General features: G+C 35.7%; 1 protein-coding gene across 18 annotated transcripts in view; it reads right to left on the minus strand.

Moving 5' to 3' along the window:
* The window catches only part of SOX6 (SRY-box transcription factor 6), a 537,504-nt gene that overhangs the window by 130,166 nt on the left and 391,283 nt on the right, over positions 1-16,055 (minus strand). For 11 of the 18 annotated variants that reach the window (XM_061201489.1, XM_061201492.1, XM_061201488.1 and 8 more), the window contains one exon: positions 4,986-5,109. The exons of 1 other annotated variant lie outside the window; for it this stretch is intronic. In XM_061201489.1, the coding sequence (XP_061057472.1) occupies positions 4,986-5,109 (124 nt within the window). The remainder of the gene's footprint in view (positions 1-4,985; positions 5,110-16,055) is intronic. 6 more of the 18 variants (XM_061201497.1, XM_061201498.1, XM_061201495.1 and 3 more) reach the window with 1 other exon arrangement.

Consider the following 16,055-nt stretch of genomic DNA (forward strand, 5'->3'; position numbering starts at 1 on the left):
TTTATAGCAATACAATCCTACCTCAAGAAACAAGAAACATCTCAAATAAACAACCTAACCTTACACGTAAAGCAATTAGAGAAAGAAGAACAAGAAAACCCCAAAGTTGGCAGAAGGAAAAAAATCATAAAGATCAGATCAGAAATAAATGAAAAAGAAATGAAGGAAACAATAGCAAAGATCAATAAAACTAAAAGCTGGTTCTTTGAGAAGATAAGCAAAATTGATAAACCATTACCCAGACTCATCAAGAAAAAAAGGGAGAAGACTCAAAACAACAGAATTAGAAATGAAAAAGGAGAAGTAACCACTGACACTGCAGAAACACAAAGGATCATGAGAGATTACTACAAGCAACTATATGCCAATAAAATGGACAACCTGGAAGAAATGGATAAATTCTTAGAAAAGCACAACATTCCGAGACTGAAGCAGGAAGAAATAGAAAATATAAACAGACCCATCACAAGCACTGAAATTGAGACTGTGATTAAAAATCTTCCAACAAACAAAAACCCAGTACCAGATGGCTTCACAGGCGAATTCTATCAAACATTTAGAGAAGAGCTAACACCTATCCTTCTCAAACTCTTCCATAGTATAGCAGAGGGAGGAACACACCCAAACTCATTCTATGAGGCCACCATCACCCTGATACCAAAACCAGACAAAGATGTCACAAAAAAGGAAACTACAGGCCAATATCACTGATGAACATGGATGGAAAAATCCTCAACAAAATATTAGCAAACAGAATCTAACAGCACATTAAAAGGATCATACACCATGATCAAGTGGGGTTTATCCAGGAAATGCAAGGATTCTTCAATATACGCAAATCAATCAATGTGATAAACCATATTAACAAATTGAAGGAGAAAAACCGTACGATCATCTCAATAGATGCAGAAAAAGCTTTTGACAAAATTCAACATGTATTTATGACAAAAACCCTCCACAAAGTAGGAATAGAGGGAACTTACCTCAACATAATAAAGGCCATATATGACAAACCCACAGCCAACATCGTTATCAATGGTGAAAAACTGCAACCATTTCCACTAAGATCAGGAACAAGACAAGGTTGCCTATTCTCACCACTATTATTCAACATAGTCGTGGAAGTTTTAGCCCAGGCAATAAGAGAAGATAAAGAAATAAAAGGAATCCAAATCAGAAAAGAAGAAGTAAAACTGTCACTGTTTGCAGATGGCATGATACTATACATAGAGAATCCTGAAGATGCTACCAGAAAACTACTAGAGCTAATCAATGAATTTGGTAAAGTAGCAGGATACAAAATTAATGCTCAGAAATCTCTTGCAGTCCTATACACTAAGGATAAAATATCTTTAAGAGAAACTAAGGAAACACTCCCATTTACCATTGCAACAAAAAGAATAAAATACCTAGGAATAAACCTACCTAAGGAGACAAAAGACCTGTATGCAGAAAACTATAAGACACTGGTGAAAGAAATTAAAGATGATACAAACAGATGGAGAAATATACCATGTTCTTGGATTGGAAGAATCAACATTGTGAAAATGACTATACTACCCAAAACCATCTACAGATTCTATGCAATCCCTATCAAACTACCAATGGCATTTTTCACAGAACTAGAACAAAAAAATTCACAATTTGAATGGAAACACAAAAGACCCCGAATAGCCAAAGCAATCTTGAGAAAGAAAAACGGAGCTGGAGGGATCAGGCTCCCTGACTTCAGACTATACTACAAAGCTACAATAATCAAGGCAGTATGGTACTGGCACAAAAACAGAAATATAGATCAATGGAACAGGATAGAAAGCCTAGAGATAAACCCATGCACATATGGTAAGCTTACCTTTGATAAAGGAGGCAAGAGTACACAATGGAGAAAAGACAGCCTCTTCAATAAGTGGTGCTGAGAAAACTGGACAGCTACATGTAAAAGAATGAAATTAGAACACTCCCTAACACTATACACAAAAATAAACTCAAAATGGATTAAAGATCTAAATGTAAGACCAGACACTATAAAACTCCTAGAGGAAAACATAGGCTGATTACTCTATGACATAAATCACAGCAAGATCCTTTTTGACCCACCTCCTAGAGTAATGGAAATAAAAACAAAAATAAACAAATGGGACCTAATGAAACTTAAAAGCTTTTGCACAGCAAAGGAAACCATAAACAAGACAAAAAGACAACCCTCAGAATGGGAGAAAGCATTTGCAAACGAAGCAACTGACAAAGGATTAATCTCCAAAATATACAAACAGCTCACGCAGCTCAATATCAAAAAAACAAACAGCCCAATCCAAAAATGGGCAGAAGACCTAAACAGACATTCCTCCAAAGAAGATATACATTGCCAACAAACACATGAAAGGATGCTCAACATCACTAATCATTAGAGAAATGTAAATCAAAACTACAATGAGGTATCACCTCACACCAGTCAGAATGGGCATGATCAAAAACTCTACAAACAATAAATGCTGGAGAGGGTGTGGAGAAAAGGGAACACTCTTGCACTGTTGGTGGGAATGTAAATTGATACAGACACTATGCAGAACAAAATGGAAGTTCCTTAAAAAACTAAAAATAGAACTACCATATGACCCAGCAATCCCAGTACTGGACATATACCCTGACAAAACCATAATTCAAAAAGAGTCATGTACCACAATATTCACCGCAGCTCTATTTACAATAGCCAGGACATGGATGCAACCTAAGTGTCCCTCGACAGATGAATGCAGAAAAAAGATGTGTCACATATATACAATCGAATATTACTCATCCTTTAAAAGAAACGAAATTGAGTTATTTGTAGTGAGGTGGATGGAGCTAGAGACTGTCATACAGAGTGAAGTAAGTCAGAAAGAGAAAAACAAATACCATATGCTAACACATATATATGGAATCTAAAAAAAAAAAAAAAAAGGTTCTGAAGAACCTAGGGGCAGGACAGGAATAAAGACGTAGATGTAGAGAATGGACTTGAGGGCACAGGGAGGGGGAAGGGTAAGCTTGGATGAAGTGAGAGAGTGGCATGGAATTATATACACCACCAAATGTAAAACAGATAGCTAGTGGAAAGCAGCCGCATAGCACAGGGAGATCAGCTCCGTGCTTTGTGACCACCTAGAGGGGTGGGATAGGGAGGTGGGAGGGAGACGCAAGAGGGAGGAGATATGGGGCTATATGTATATGTATAGCTGATTCACTTTGTTATACATCAGAAACTAACATACCATTGTAAAGCAATTATACTGCAATAAACATGTTAAAAAACAAAAAAACAGTATTATTGTCTTAACAAAATTACATAACATGTCAATTATGTTGATATCTGTGTCTAGAAGAAAATAAGGCCCATAACCTGATTTTGAAATGTGGAGAATTTTAAATTTAAAAACATGGAAATTAAATAGTTTCCACATACAGTTCATTTAAAAGGTTTCTAAAACTGGTGTAGGGATAACAACTCAGATTCAGGTTAAACCAGTAAACTTAGTTTACACCAACATTCCGAAGGAAGTCAAGGTGAAGAAAGTTCAAAACTACTTATAGAGATCAGAGAAGAAGTGAACCACTGCACTGACAGAGAGATATTGTCTGACAAAATATTATCCTGTCCTTAATATGGATACTAACTTCACAGAATATAACTTGCTCTAAAAATTCTGCTCTAGAAAAATCAACTTTTAACTTGGAGTAACACAATTTTCTTTCACTCTGGTATCCAAAAACCGTTGTTAATCCTAGTTTTGACTGCTTTATATCTGAGGAATTTTTAAAGTCAGTCCTTAAATTAGCCAATCGCTTAAGATCTCTATTCTTTGAATAATTTGGGTTTTGACACAGACATCTTTCCTTTCCTCACAAGGAAGGGGGTTTTCTACCAAAAGCATAAGAGTAATTGATGGCAAAAAATAGATGTTAAAACCCACTAGGTTTGTTTTTATGCTATTTAGTAACATTCCTTACAGAGAATTTTAGTAAAGTGATTTATACTTTATTATTGCTTCAAGCATATTAAAATACCTTTGTTCACTTTATAAACCCATACACAAAGAAACCGCTGCAGTCAGATTTGTTGTACTCAGATTGGGTGGTTAATATAATCAGGTTAATATGTTAAAAAGAACTTGACACAGAAATTATTAATGAGTAGAACAAGGTCACTACTTCTGAGCTGAGGTCAGTTACAAAGAATGCACAAATGAAATTCAGGTTGACTTTTTATTTACTTGACTATCTTCTTACATTGGATTCCTTTGGCAACCTATCTTTAAACATTTAAAGCCCTGTTTACAAGGATGCTCTGAAAGAAGCTTCAAACCATCATGCCCCTAACTGAATTCCCCAGGAGTCCAGTAAACTCAGAGGAATAAAGAAAAATCATAACATTTGCTAAATCATCTCAAAACATACTTCACTGCAAGGTTATGTGTCCTGTTTTTTGAGGTTCAAAGATGAATAAGAAAATACAACTGAATGCTTCATTATTTAGACTAAAATCAAAAAGAATTTTACCTATTAGTAGCAAGCTAATTAAATCAGTCCAGTTTTAACTCTTCTTCCAAGAGAAATCAGACAACAAACAATAATAGCATTTTATACTGTATGTGACCACTCTCCTAGAGTATAAAAGCTCTCAGGAGGAGCAAAGTATCTTTAACCAAAGACAATTATTCACAGTAAAGGTATGAGAGAGAGCTGACAAAAATTTGTAGTCCTGAGGGAAAGTAGCATTTTATCTGTGAATTCAGAACAAACTCAAGTGGAAGAAGAGAAAGTAAGTTTTTAGCAACCAATTCGTTTATTAACATGCCCCCTTCACAATTCTAATTTTACTTGAAAATAGCTTTTATGATCTTTTTATTCATAGTTCCTTCATATGCTTCTGTGTTTGTTGTGATTACTAAGCAAAAACATATGGATCTTAGCATTCCCAAAAGAATGTTAAATCCCTTTCTACTTACCTGGTTTGTATGTTATTCCAGGGGGGAAGAGGAATCCCTGTTGGGCAGCAGCAGCTGCTGCCAGGGTCCGCTGGTCATGTGGAAAAATTGGGATCATGAGCGGAGGCATGTGACCCTGAACCTGCTAAACAGAAGAGAGCCTATGATCAGACAGAAAGCAAATGTATGCCAAGGAGTATTTGTTTTTCACCCCTGGTGGTGTGCTGGTTACCCAAACAGCCACCCACTTCTAACCTCATTCCAAATCTGCTCCGAGAAAAATTCAGGCTAAATTCACCAAATCCCTTTCAGATTCCACTGGTACACCAAGGACATAACCTCACTGTGAATTTGCCTCCTCCCTGCTTCCACTAAATTATAGTTAATGGTTATCTTTTATCTTGACTTTTTTTCCTTTTATTTTCTTTCTTTTTTTAAAACAAAGAACTAGAAGAAATAAGTTTTCTTCTGTCACCGTACAATGTTGAAAGGTTTTGCCCTTTCACCTGCTTTGCATTCTGTGCTTTATTTTGAAAATAGTACTTAGTATCTTTGGTCAGAAAGTAGTGTCTAATTGCTATATATTCCAAAAGCTGTAGCTCCCCAGTTTAGGTATCTTATTTCAAAGCCTCGCTGCATTATGTTAAACATATAGCTCTTCAGATTTAAGGCTACTACATCTTGGCTCCCAATTAAACTAATATTCTTTGCCATCCACACCTCGATGTAACATATAAATTGCTTGTCTGGCTAAGCAGTTTTACAGCTTTATGCACTACCATGTAGCTGAGTAATTATGGAGTTGTATTCAGAGAGCACTTCATAATAAATCCTACTATATCAAATTTCATTTGACCTCAATAAATGTATCAAAGAGCACAAAAATGCAAAACAGAAGATCTTCACTCTATATCAGTATTTGTATTCCATATAAAGAAAATAAGAACTATGACAGAATCACGTCTGTGAAAATCACATTTTAATTTCCCAGCTCCCTCCCTTACTCTATGCATGCTGCCCTGATTCCAATAGCATCACAGGAAGGTTCTGTGCTGGCTTTTAGGGCATGATTTTAAAAATTAAACTATAGGACTTTTGTTGTTTAAAGATCAAAACTAGGATGAACTAAGAGAAATGATCTTTAAGTTCAAACTGGGTCTTTGCCCTCCTTACTAGTATAAAAGAGCTGCATTATATCCTGTTTAAGATACAAACCTTTCCCAGTAATTCTACCAACCCCAAACTCTTCCCCCGTTTAAATTCCTAAATCTTCTCTTTAGGCAAAATTCCATATACTGGCTGATGACCCTGTTTAAATAGCACCAACTTGCCTTGTCCTGTCCCTGTTCCCTCCACAGCCAGGGACATAGTGCAAAAATGTTCCTGTGTAGGTCTAAGAGGTTTCATTTACCAACAGTTTCTCTCTAGGGAAAGCCCTAAGATGTGGGTTAATAAAGGGCAAGCAAAAAATAAACACTTTACAGTATTTTTCAGAATTCATTTCTCAGGAAAATCAACTTATAATAAAAAGGTCTTTGTGCAATTACTACCTTGCCAGTGGGGCGTGAAAGAAACTAGCTTTGGGCAGCTATTTCTTCCATTTTAGCTGAGGTAAGCCCAAGTTTTGTACATTACAGTACCAACTTAGCCTGCTTAAACTGGAGCTGATCCCCTAGCGCCCAGGTCTTGCCTTTAACCCTGAAGAAAAGCACTAGGTTTGCTGTTCAACTCCAGCTTGTTGTGACCTGATGCAAACCTGAGATGTCAAAGATGACAGCACTGTTCTATGTCAGAAAATTAAAAAATGATATTTTTGTGGGTGACTATTGTGCAGTGCAAGAGTATATCAAAGGAAATCACTTCATTTACTTCTAGAAATATGGCCCTAGCATGTACCCAGAACACAGCACAGATGCTTCACATTCTAAAGAAAGGAAACAAGAAACTGAGGAGTCTAGGTATCAAATTTATTTATTCTTTCCTTCTTTCATTTAACAAACATTTATTAAGTTATTATTATGTGTGGATCTTGAAGAGTAGCTGGAAAAATGGGGGCTATTTTGCTTGGGAGAGAAAAGATATATGCTTATGTTCAAATATTTGAAAGAATTATGTATGGAAGAAGAACCAGATTAAGTCTGAGGAGTTACAAAGGGCAGATCTAGGCTCAAAAGAAAGAGATTTTAGGGAAGTTGAATGCAAAGAATTTTCTGAGCTATTCAATAATCACTGTGATTAAAGAGGTCGTGTGTGCCATTTTCCAAGAGGTGGTCAAGTAAAGGCTGTATACTCATCTGTTAGAGATACTTTAAAGGATATGCGTAACTAAAACCCTGATTAGATAATGACCTATAGTGCCTTTTCAACTTTATAATTCTATGATTGTTTAAAAATCAACATTAGGAAGATAATGGCATATAGTCATTCCTTTACTCATTCATTCAACACATATTTTTATTCAGAATCTACTATGTCTACAAAGGCTTTGTTGTCAAACGAATCTGAGCTTAAATCTATACACTGCCATTTCTTTGGCTGTGCGATCTTGAGCAGTTACTTAGCCTTCCTGAGTCTATTTCCTCATGTAAAAACCAAAGCTAATGATACTACCTTACATGGTTGTTGTGAGGATTAAATAAACAAGAAAAGTAACGCTTGTGGCACAGTGACTGGCATATAATAGGCACTAAGTAAATGTTAGATCCTTGCTTTTCTCTTATATAGTTTGCAATTCAGTACTAGAAAATTATCAAATTACTGATAAAACAAGAAACAGTGGATCTTAACCCATAACTCTACTTCAAAAAAAGGAAACATGAGCAAAATAAATAATTCAGTTTGGCAGGCAGAGGCTTGTTTGTTCTTAGCAGACCCATGCCTCGAGAGCATTATCCCATCCCAAATATCCAGAAAACCAAGAAAAAGAAGGTGGGATTAAAAAGCTCATTTGAAGATGTACTTTGTGATCTTTAGTGTTATTCATTAAACAGCATCTTCGAATGAAAACATAATTTTATTTTTACATTGGTGCCCAAGCTCTTCAGATCTTAAGACAACATAAAGGGATCAATGGCAATTAGGCATCAGACCTTAATTATTGAAACTTAGTGTCTGAAGATATTTCCTTTGTAACTAGCTACGCACATGAGATAACTAAGTAGGCCACCTAAGGTCATTTTTTTTTAAATTTTTTATTTTATGTTGGAGTATAGCTGATTAACAATGTTGTGATAGTTTCAGGTGTACAGCAAAGCAAGTCAGCCATACGGATACATGTATCCATTCTCCCCCAGACTCCTCTCCCATCCAGGCTGCCACATAACATTGCGCAGAGTTCCCTGTGCTATATAGCAGGTCCTAAGGTCATTTTCAATGCCAAAGAGCTGTAGGTGTTTCATATTAACAAAAGCTGTAAGAATTTAGGGAAGCTCTTCTCTGTCCATCACCTTCTACAAGGTAGGATATTTTAGAAAGTTTCAATGTTAACTATTAGGTAAGAGGCAGTTTCAATAAACTGAGGGACAAAGTAAATAAGGAGGGGGACAGAAGGCATTGTGAAAGCAATGATAATGATGGAATCACAGAGTTGAAATGGAGCTTAGAGTTTATCTAACCTAGTAGTTCTCAAAGTGTGGTACCTGACCAGCAGCATCGGTAGCATCTAACTTCAAAAAGCAAATTATCAGACTCCACCCCAGACCTATGAATCAGAAACTCTGGAGGTTGGGTCCAACAATCTAAAATTTAGACTAAAATTTAATCCAGAGAAGTGATTCTCAAACTTCTATGGACTTCAGAATCAACCAGAAGGCTTATTAAAACAAAAATTGTTCGACCCCACACTCAGAGTCCCTGAATCAGTAGATCTGAGGTGGGAACCTGATAGTGTACTGTTCTAACAAGTTCCCAGGTGAAGCTAGTTAGTGCTGTTGGTCCAGGGACCATTCTCTGAGAATCACTAATCCAATTCAAACCTCACAATTTACACATAGGGAACCAGGTGGCTTAGAGAAGGTAAGGCTCTCACTGTCATAGGCAGTGTGGAGGTCACACTGCCTATGACAGAGCTGGATCTAGAATCCAGAACTGCTAATCACCCTGTCCAGTGCTTTTTCCATTATATCACATGGACTTCATTGATAGAAAAGAGAGAAATCATGTGTGTACACTCTTTGTATAGAGAAAATCTGGGGGGCTGCAACTGAAAATAACTTTATATTTCAGAGGTGTGTCTCTGGAGGTGACTGGGAGTATAGATATTATGTTGTTCAGTTTTAGTCTGTTCCTTCTCTCTTATTTTATACCCAGAATATTTGATCTCGAATCTATTGTCATTAATTCCAGTTAATTCATTAGCAATAATCATTTAGCTCCAAATGATAAAATTGCCCTTAACTCATTTTAAGTAAAATAATAGTATGAAAAAACTCAAAATGCCCTTTATTAAATACAAGCCAAAATATCCAGTAGCCAGTTAGAATATAGGCTGAGAGATGATGAAAAGTTCCTCTTTTATCTCTAATTACAGAAATCATCATCATCATCATCACAGCAACTAATATTTTCTAGTATTTCCTATATGTCAAGCCCTGGGAAGTGATTTACATGCTCTATCTCATTTAATTCTCAAAACTTTGTGAGGTACCTACTGTTATTATCCTCATTTATTTAATGACAAAGACAAAACCATGAGAGGTTAGGTAACTTAGTCAATTAAAAAGTGGTAGAGCCAAGATTCAAGGCCAGGTATGTCAGGCTCAAAGTCTATACTTTTAAGCACTATATTATATTAATCATAAAGTCATCTCTTGCTAAACAGACCTAAATGAGATAAGGAATATAATTCTTTGTGATAACAATTATTTGATTGAAAGTTTTATAAATATAATTGTAAATTTACATGTGGCTGTAACAAATAATACGGAAAGATCCCATGTTCACTTAACTCAGTTTCCCCCAATGGTAACATCTTGAAAAATTATAGAACAATATTACAACCAGGGCACTGACATTGATACAATCCAAAAATCTTATTCAGATTTCACCAGTGGGATACCATTTAAAAGAAATTATGTGTCTTAAAAACTAGCAAGGGTAATGAAGGTCTATGAATACTTACGACTGCTATCTTTCATACAAAGCTCACCAGTATGACCCAGTGCAAATAATGTGAGTGGAAATCATGAATTAAAGCAACAATTTCTCCTTTCATAGCGTTCCATTTATTTTACTTACTAGATTATTGGTTGAAGGTGGGACAAAAATGGAAAGCAAGGGCAAGGTGTTGGGGAGAGGTAAGGAAAGAGGGCTTGGTGGCCACACAAGAATCACATAAATATCCAAAATATTTTTCTTATATGGAAGTCGTGAATTAAGTTTACTGCACTGCATGTCAGTGCCTAAGGCAGATAAAGAATTTTGAAAATACAGAAAAGCCCCACCCTGCTCTGAAGAATGTAAGCCTGCCTTTCCTCTTCCTTCCCATCATCCTATTTTCCCATTTGGTGACGTGCCAGGAAAGGCAATCACATTGTAAAGAGCAACCTTCAAAAATATTTTACTAAAGGATAAGAAATAATAGAATTCCCCTCACTCCATCAAAGAGTGACCAGTCTCCACATGTCTTTTCCAGGAAGTTATCAAAATTTCAAATAGCAACTTTTTTTCTTGAAAGTGTAGTTTTCCCTTAGCCCAAATTCAGAGATTCTTTAATTATCCCATAGGTAAAAGTAAAACTGATTTTGTTAATATAAAGAGTAAAACAACGTGACCAAAAATAATCTCTGAGCATGAAACTGCATTATTTTTATTGCTTTGGAAGTCAGCACTAACTGACAGGGTATGTAAGTTGAATGACTAATGAGAAACCAGGAACCCCATCATAGGTGAAGCCTAGTCAGTGCATCAGGAAAGAAACAAACTGTATCCCCCAAAGCACAACTGTCCATTAATTCTAAACTTCCACAATCCCGGACCAAAGCATTTCCCTTCTGCAGAGGGTAGGGAACACATTCTTGATGAAATAGGCTACATGCCCAGAAATTTTAATTGCTACGGTGTTCCTCACATCTTTCAGACAATCAAGACAGCAGCAGATGCATGTGAAACACTTAGGTTCTGACTCTTCCTATTCATAAAACAGCATTGTTGCATCAACACTTATGCCCTTTGTTTTCTCTGTGCTAAGTTGTTGATGATGCCATTTTTTGCCATCTGCCCCAGAGCTTCATTAAAGATACATGAATGGGCTAACTGGCCTGATATCTTGTGAGGAACAGGTGCTATTGTTTGTCCCTGAAGACTTGCACTAAAGATATGACTCAGAATACTTGAGAAAGAGCATCTGCAGCAGTCAGTCAGAGAGCAACTTGGCAGAGACCTGGCTACGTGCTAATATGCAGAGTGACACTCGGGGGCTCATTTTCTTTCATGAGGATTATTTAACTTTTCTTAGTGATAGGAAATAAGTATTTATTGAAAATCATGAACATATTAATGTCTATTACTAAGTTAAAGACAGTGAGCAAGTGAAGATCTTTTTAATGCCTTATTTCTAGAAAATCATTCCTCATGTGATTTAATTGGATAAAGCTTCTTTAATCTGTTGGAAGGAATGTTTCCAACATTTGTAAATCATGACAGAGGGAGGGAAAGACAGAGACAGAAAATACAGAGAGAGAGAAAGAGCCATCAGAGAGGGAGAGGCAGGGCATACAAACAGAAAGGGGCGGGGGTAGGGGTGGGGGTGGAATTTCCTTAAAGGCCCTATTCTTTATTGCAAAGAATAGCTGAGTCATTTGCATAAAGTGTTACCATTATAAAAGCTGCAGTGTCTAGAGTGAAAGAAATAAAGTCCCCAGAACCTTACATGAAAAGCCTTCAAGGTCATGGAGGTATCTTCTTACTGCCAAAAAATGCATGCCAGATCTCAGTTAATTCTGCAGAGTTAGGAGGGAAAAGGTCTCATTTGATAGGATAAATTAGTGCTTTAACACAAACCTTTTAGTTTCAAAACTTTTTTTTTTTTTTGTCGAAAATGTTAAGACTCTGCTTTACCCTGACTTAAAAAGCAAAATAATGCAATGGTCAACATTTTGAACTTCTCTTGGTTGACCATAGTTTGAAGTATACTAAGGAACTTTGTATACAGCCTACCTGACTATTCTCTAATTGTTTCAATTTATTAATCATCTCTCACCAAGTAAACTGAGTGTCCTGAATGGCCTGTGACATTTATATTTCTATACACCCCATTGTTCTTATCACAGGGCTAAGAATATAGTAGGCATTTTGTGTTAACTAATCAACGTGAGAACCATCAAGGATTTAAGAACTGGTTTTCTGAGCACTAATTTCCATAGGGTAGTATTATTGTTAATACAACTGCAAAAAGTATAGAGCTGTAGTTGTTCTCATTAAAGAAGAGAATTCAAGAATGACTTTTAAATAAATCTTGATATCACTTTGTTTGCTTTTCATTTGTCTTATTTAGCAAATCTCTGGCTGCTATAGCTAATGGAGGATTGCAAATCCTTGCTTGTAGAGAATCCAGCTAGCTCTAGCAGGAGAATAATCACACTGAAATTTTATCAGGAGCAATTCTGGGACACAAATTTTCTGAGTATTTAAGAACACAGAGTCCAATATTCCCAGATATTTTCCACCAACATCCAATGGATAATCATTGTACAAATAATGTAAGAAAAAGATCCTGTAGCTAGTGGGAAGCAGCCGCACAGCACAGGGAGATCAGTTCTGTGCTTTGTGTCCACCTAGAGGGGTGGGATAGGGAGGGTGGGAGGGAGATGCAAGAGGGAGGGGTATGGGGATATATGTATACATATAGCTGATTCACTTTGTGATACAGCAGAAACTAACACACCATTATAAAGCAATTATACTCCAATAAAGATGTTAAAAAAAAAAGATGCTGTTTTGTTTGTTTTTATTTGTTTGTTTGTTGAAGGCAAGATGTTTTCTCTCTCTCAAACTCCCACAAGGATAATATACAAAACACTTTGTTACCATTGTTAACGTTCATCTTTAACATAATTCAATTTCTTCCTAGAATTTTGTATATTGCTGCCACCACTCTTTTCAAAATCTTCACTAAAGGGCCAGGAAAAACCCTGAAAAGGTAGAACAAACTCAAGATATTGCAGTTTAAAGGCATCCTTTTTAAAAACTCAGGCTTTAGTCTTTCAAAGTCATATGTTTTAGTTTGAACATTAATGAAGAACTAACTTTACGTTTGTAATATGTATTTTTCTGTATGTATATTATACTTAAATGAAAAGTTAATTTTAAGAAAAATGGAAACTAGCTTCAGTAGTTTACTTGTCTTTACTAATTTGCACTATTAAATATATCTAATAAAATATCTAAAATATTCATAGGAAAAATGGAGACGATACGTATTGTCACCAGGTTCACTATGTCCCCACCTTCACTACCAAGAATAAGACATGGAAGCAAAGCAACTCTTTTTTTAGGTTGGTCTTTCAGATAGCTATTTCAAATCCACTTCACAGTCTAGTACTTTCCAGCTCCCTTCCTTGGTTACGCAGGAGAGAAATGATCATTGAGAGTAGGAGTACAATGGCTCCATTTATCAGGTCAATAGCACATTTAAAAAATCTCCTTTAGGTATATATTCAGAGAGAAATGTTAATGGCCCTGAAAGGGCCAATCCTGTCCTTTGTGTTAACACCTTTTTATATTCTCAGCATATTGTATACACTCTGTTCTATTTGTATTTTCTAAAATGGACAAATATCTCATTAATCCACCAGGATCATCAGTAGTCAAACGTCACTACTTTATCTCTCATTCATTTGTACATGTTCTGTTTAAATATTGAATTTTCAAAGAAAAGAACATGGATTGAGTACTAATGTAATCATGATTCCTAGCATCTCTTACTTATTTGTCTCCTTACTCCCTGAAATAAAGAGTTCCACACATACAAAACGACCTCTTAGGGCTCTAAGAGGCATGTTACTCTGTAAGGGAAGTCAGTAGTGCCTGTCTTCATTCAACTATTCAACAGCCTTTCACTGAGCACCTAGCACAATCTGCCCGGTGCTATGCTGAGCACTAGGAATAAAAAGATGCCTTAGAGAAGTCCATAGCTTTATTTTGTCAGGTAGCAGTGTTAAGTTTGTTCTAACTTACATAGTAGTAGAAATCACCCAGTTTGCCAGCTTACTTTGGAATAGGGTCAACAGAGAAAGGAAAGATTTGCTTAAAAAGGAAAATAAATTACAACAAAAATTCCATGACGTATCTTTCCATAGTCTTCCTATAGTCTAAAACCAAGAAAAATTTTGAGAGTATTTATGAGGACAAAAGTCAGATTACTTCATAAAATGGATGACAAATGTTAATTAAATGTGTTTAAATTATCTTACTGTGCTTTAAGGAACTCTCACCAGGAGGGAAGTAGTATGTCCTGGCCATAAAGAGATTAATAAAACATGTTATGCAAAAGTAAAATTTATGATTCATTTGGAATTAGATATGTACCACCTTTTCAATCCATACAAATGCATAATCTTGTCAATTAAATATTATTGTTAAGGTCTAGTAGTATGTTAAAATCACTTTAAAGTGCAACTAAGGAAAATTCATGTGTGTTTATTACTCCTTAAGGATCTATTAGTGGGTATTTTATTCAGATTCGTGCTGTAAAATCTGCATAAACTCAGCATATTGTTATCCCCATGTGTGCATTTGTTTGGTTAAAGCAGAACAGCAAATCTCAATTTTTGCAACTTCTGAAAAAGTCAAGAGAACTAAAACAGTCTTAATTTTAATCAGATACAAACAGTTATCACTACAGAAGTGAAGAGTTGACTATTATGCAAATAGTCTCAGTTAGTGGTCACCAGGCCATCACAGAAGACTGAGCTAGTCAATTATTTTAGATATTTCCAAAGACTAGTGAAGATGAATGTTTCTTATTCCACCCTGTCTTATTTCCACAGAAGTATGAAACATATTAGAGACTAATGATTGTTGTTCTCAGATGGAAACCCCATTAAATACACAATGATCAAAGTGTTTTGCCAAGATGGAAATTAATTTTTTTAAAATTCTGTATAAATGCCACATAAATATAGTAACATTTGTGAAGAATGTGGCATTCCTTTGTTTCTAACAACCAAATTCAGATATAAAGCTTTCACAAACTTTTGACCTGTAATGAAGGCAATCTGGCTTTTACCCCTGAAGTATTTTACACAGCCTTATTCTGTTAGCAATGACCAGAGTTCAATTATTAAATTCCTCCTCCAGAAATGCAGGTTTACCTCTTAAACTACAGGTTTTGTTAAAATTATGCACAAGCAACTTAAAGGCAGGGACTTTGTATCTTAGTAAAAATCCCTCTCTTGCACAGAGTAGGGACTCAACAACTATTTGTAACATAAATGCATTAAAGAACTTTCATTGTCTGTTATTTTAAAACTAAGCTACAATAATTTTGATAATTTTTACATCTTCTGAATCAATTTGAAGTCCTTTTATCATTTGAAATCCTCAAATCGAGGCAATAGAAATATATCTCTGCTTCAAACATACTTCATTACAGTGATCTTTTCTTTTGGCATGCCACAGTCTGACTTTGAAGTCCACTAGTTGGTAAGAAAATATAAAAATTGATTTTGTTCATTTATTTGAAGATATTTTTAATGACTGAGCTCTCCTAGTATATCTGTTAAAATTCTTCTATAGTATAATTTAGAGATGCCTCTAAGCTTCTTTAATAATTTCATCATCATCAGTTATAATCCTTAACTGACAGAAATAATCTGTTCTCATCAGAAGAGCCAGAAATACAGTTTTCCAAAATAATTTTTAAAATGTTTGTTTTATCACAGTGGGCTGGTTATGCAATATAGAATGAATGACAGAAAAACATTTAAGCATCACCTATAGTGGAGAGCAGAAACAGTTTCTTTCTTAAGCTAGAAGGGCTAAGAAACAAACTCTGAACAGAACATAAATAAGATTTCTAAACTATTGACAGCTGGGTCCCAGCCATGGCAAGATAACCCTCCCTGGAAATATCAATGAGAGACCTTGCCCGTA

Source organism: Eubalaena glacialis, chromosome 10 (genome assembly GCF_028564815.1).
Source record: "Eubalaena glacialis isolate mEubGla1 chromosome 10, mEubGla1.1.hap2.+ XY, whole genome shotgun sequence".
NCBI lineage: Eukaryota > Metazoa > Chordata > Mammalia > Artiodactyla > Balaenidae > Eubalaena > Eubalaena glacialis.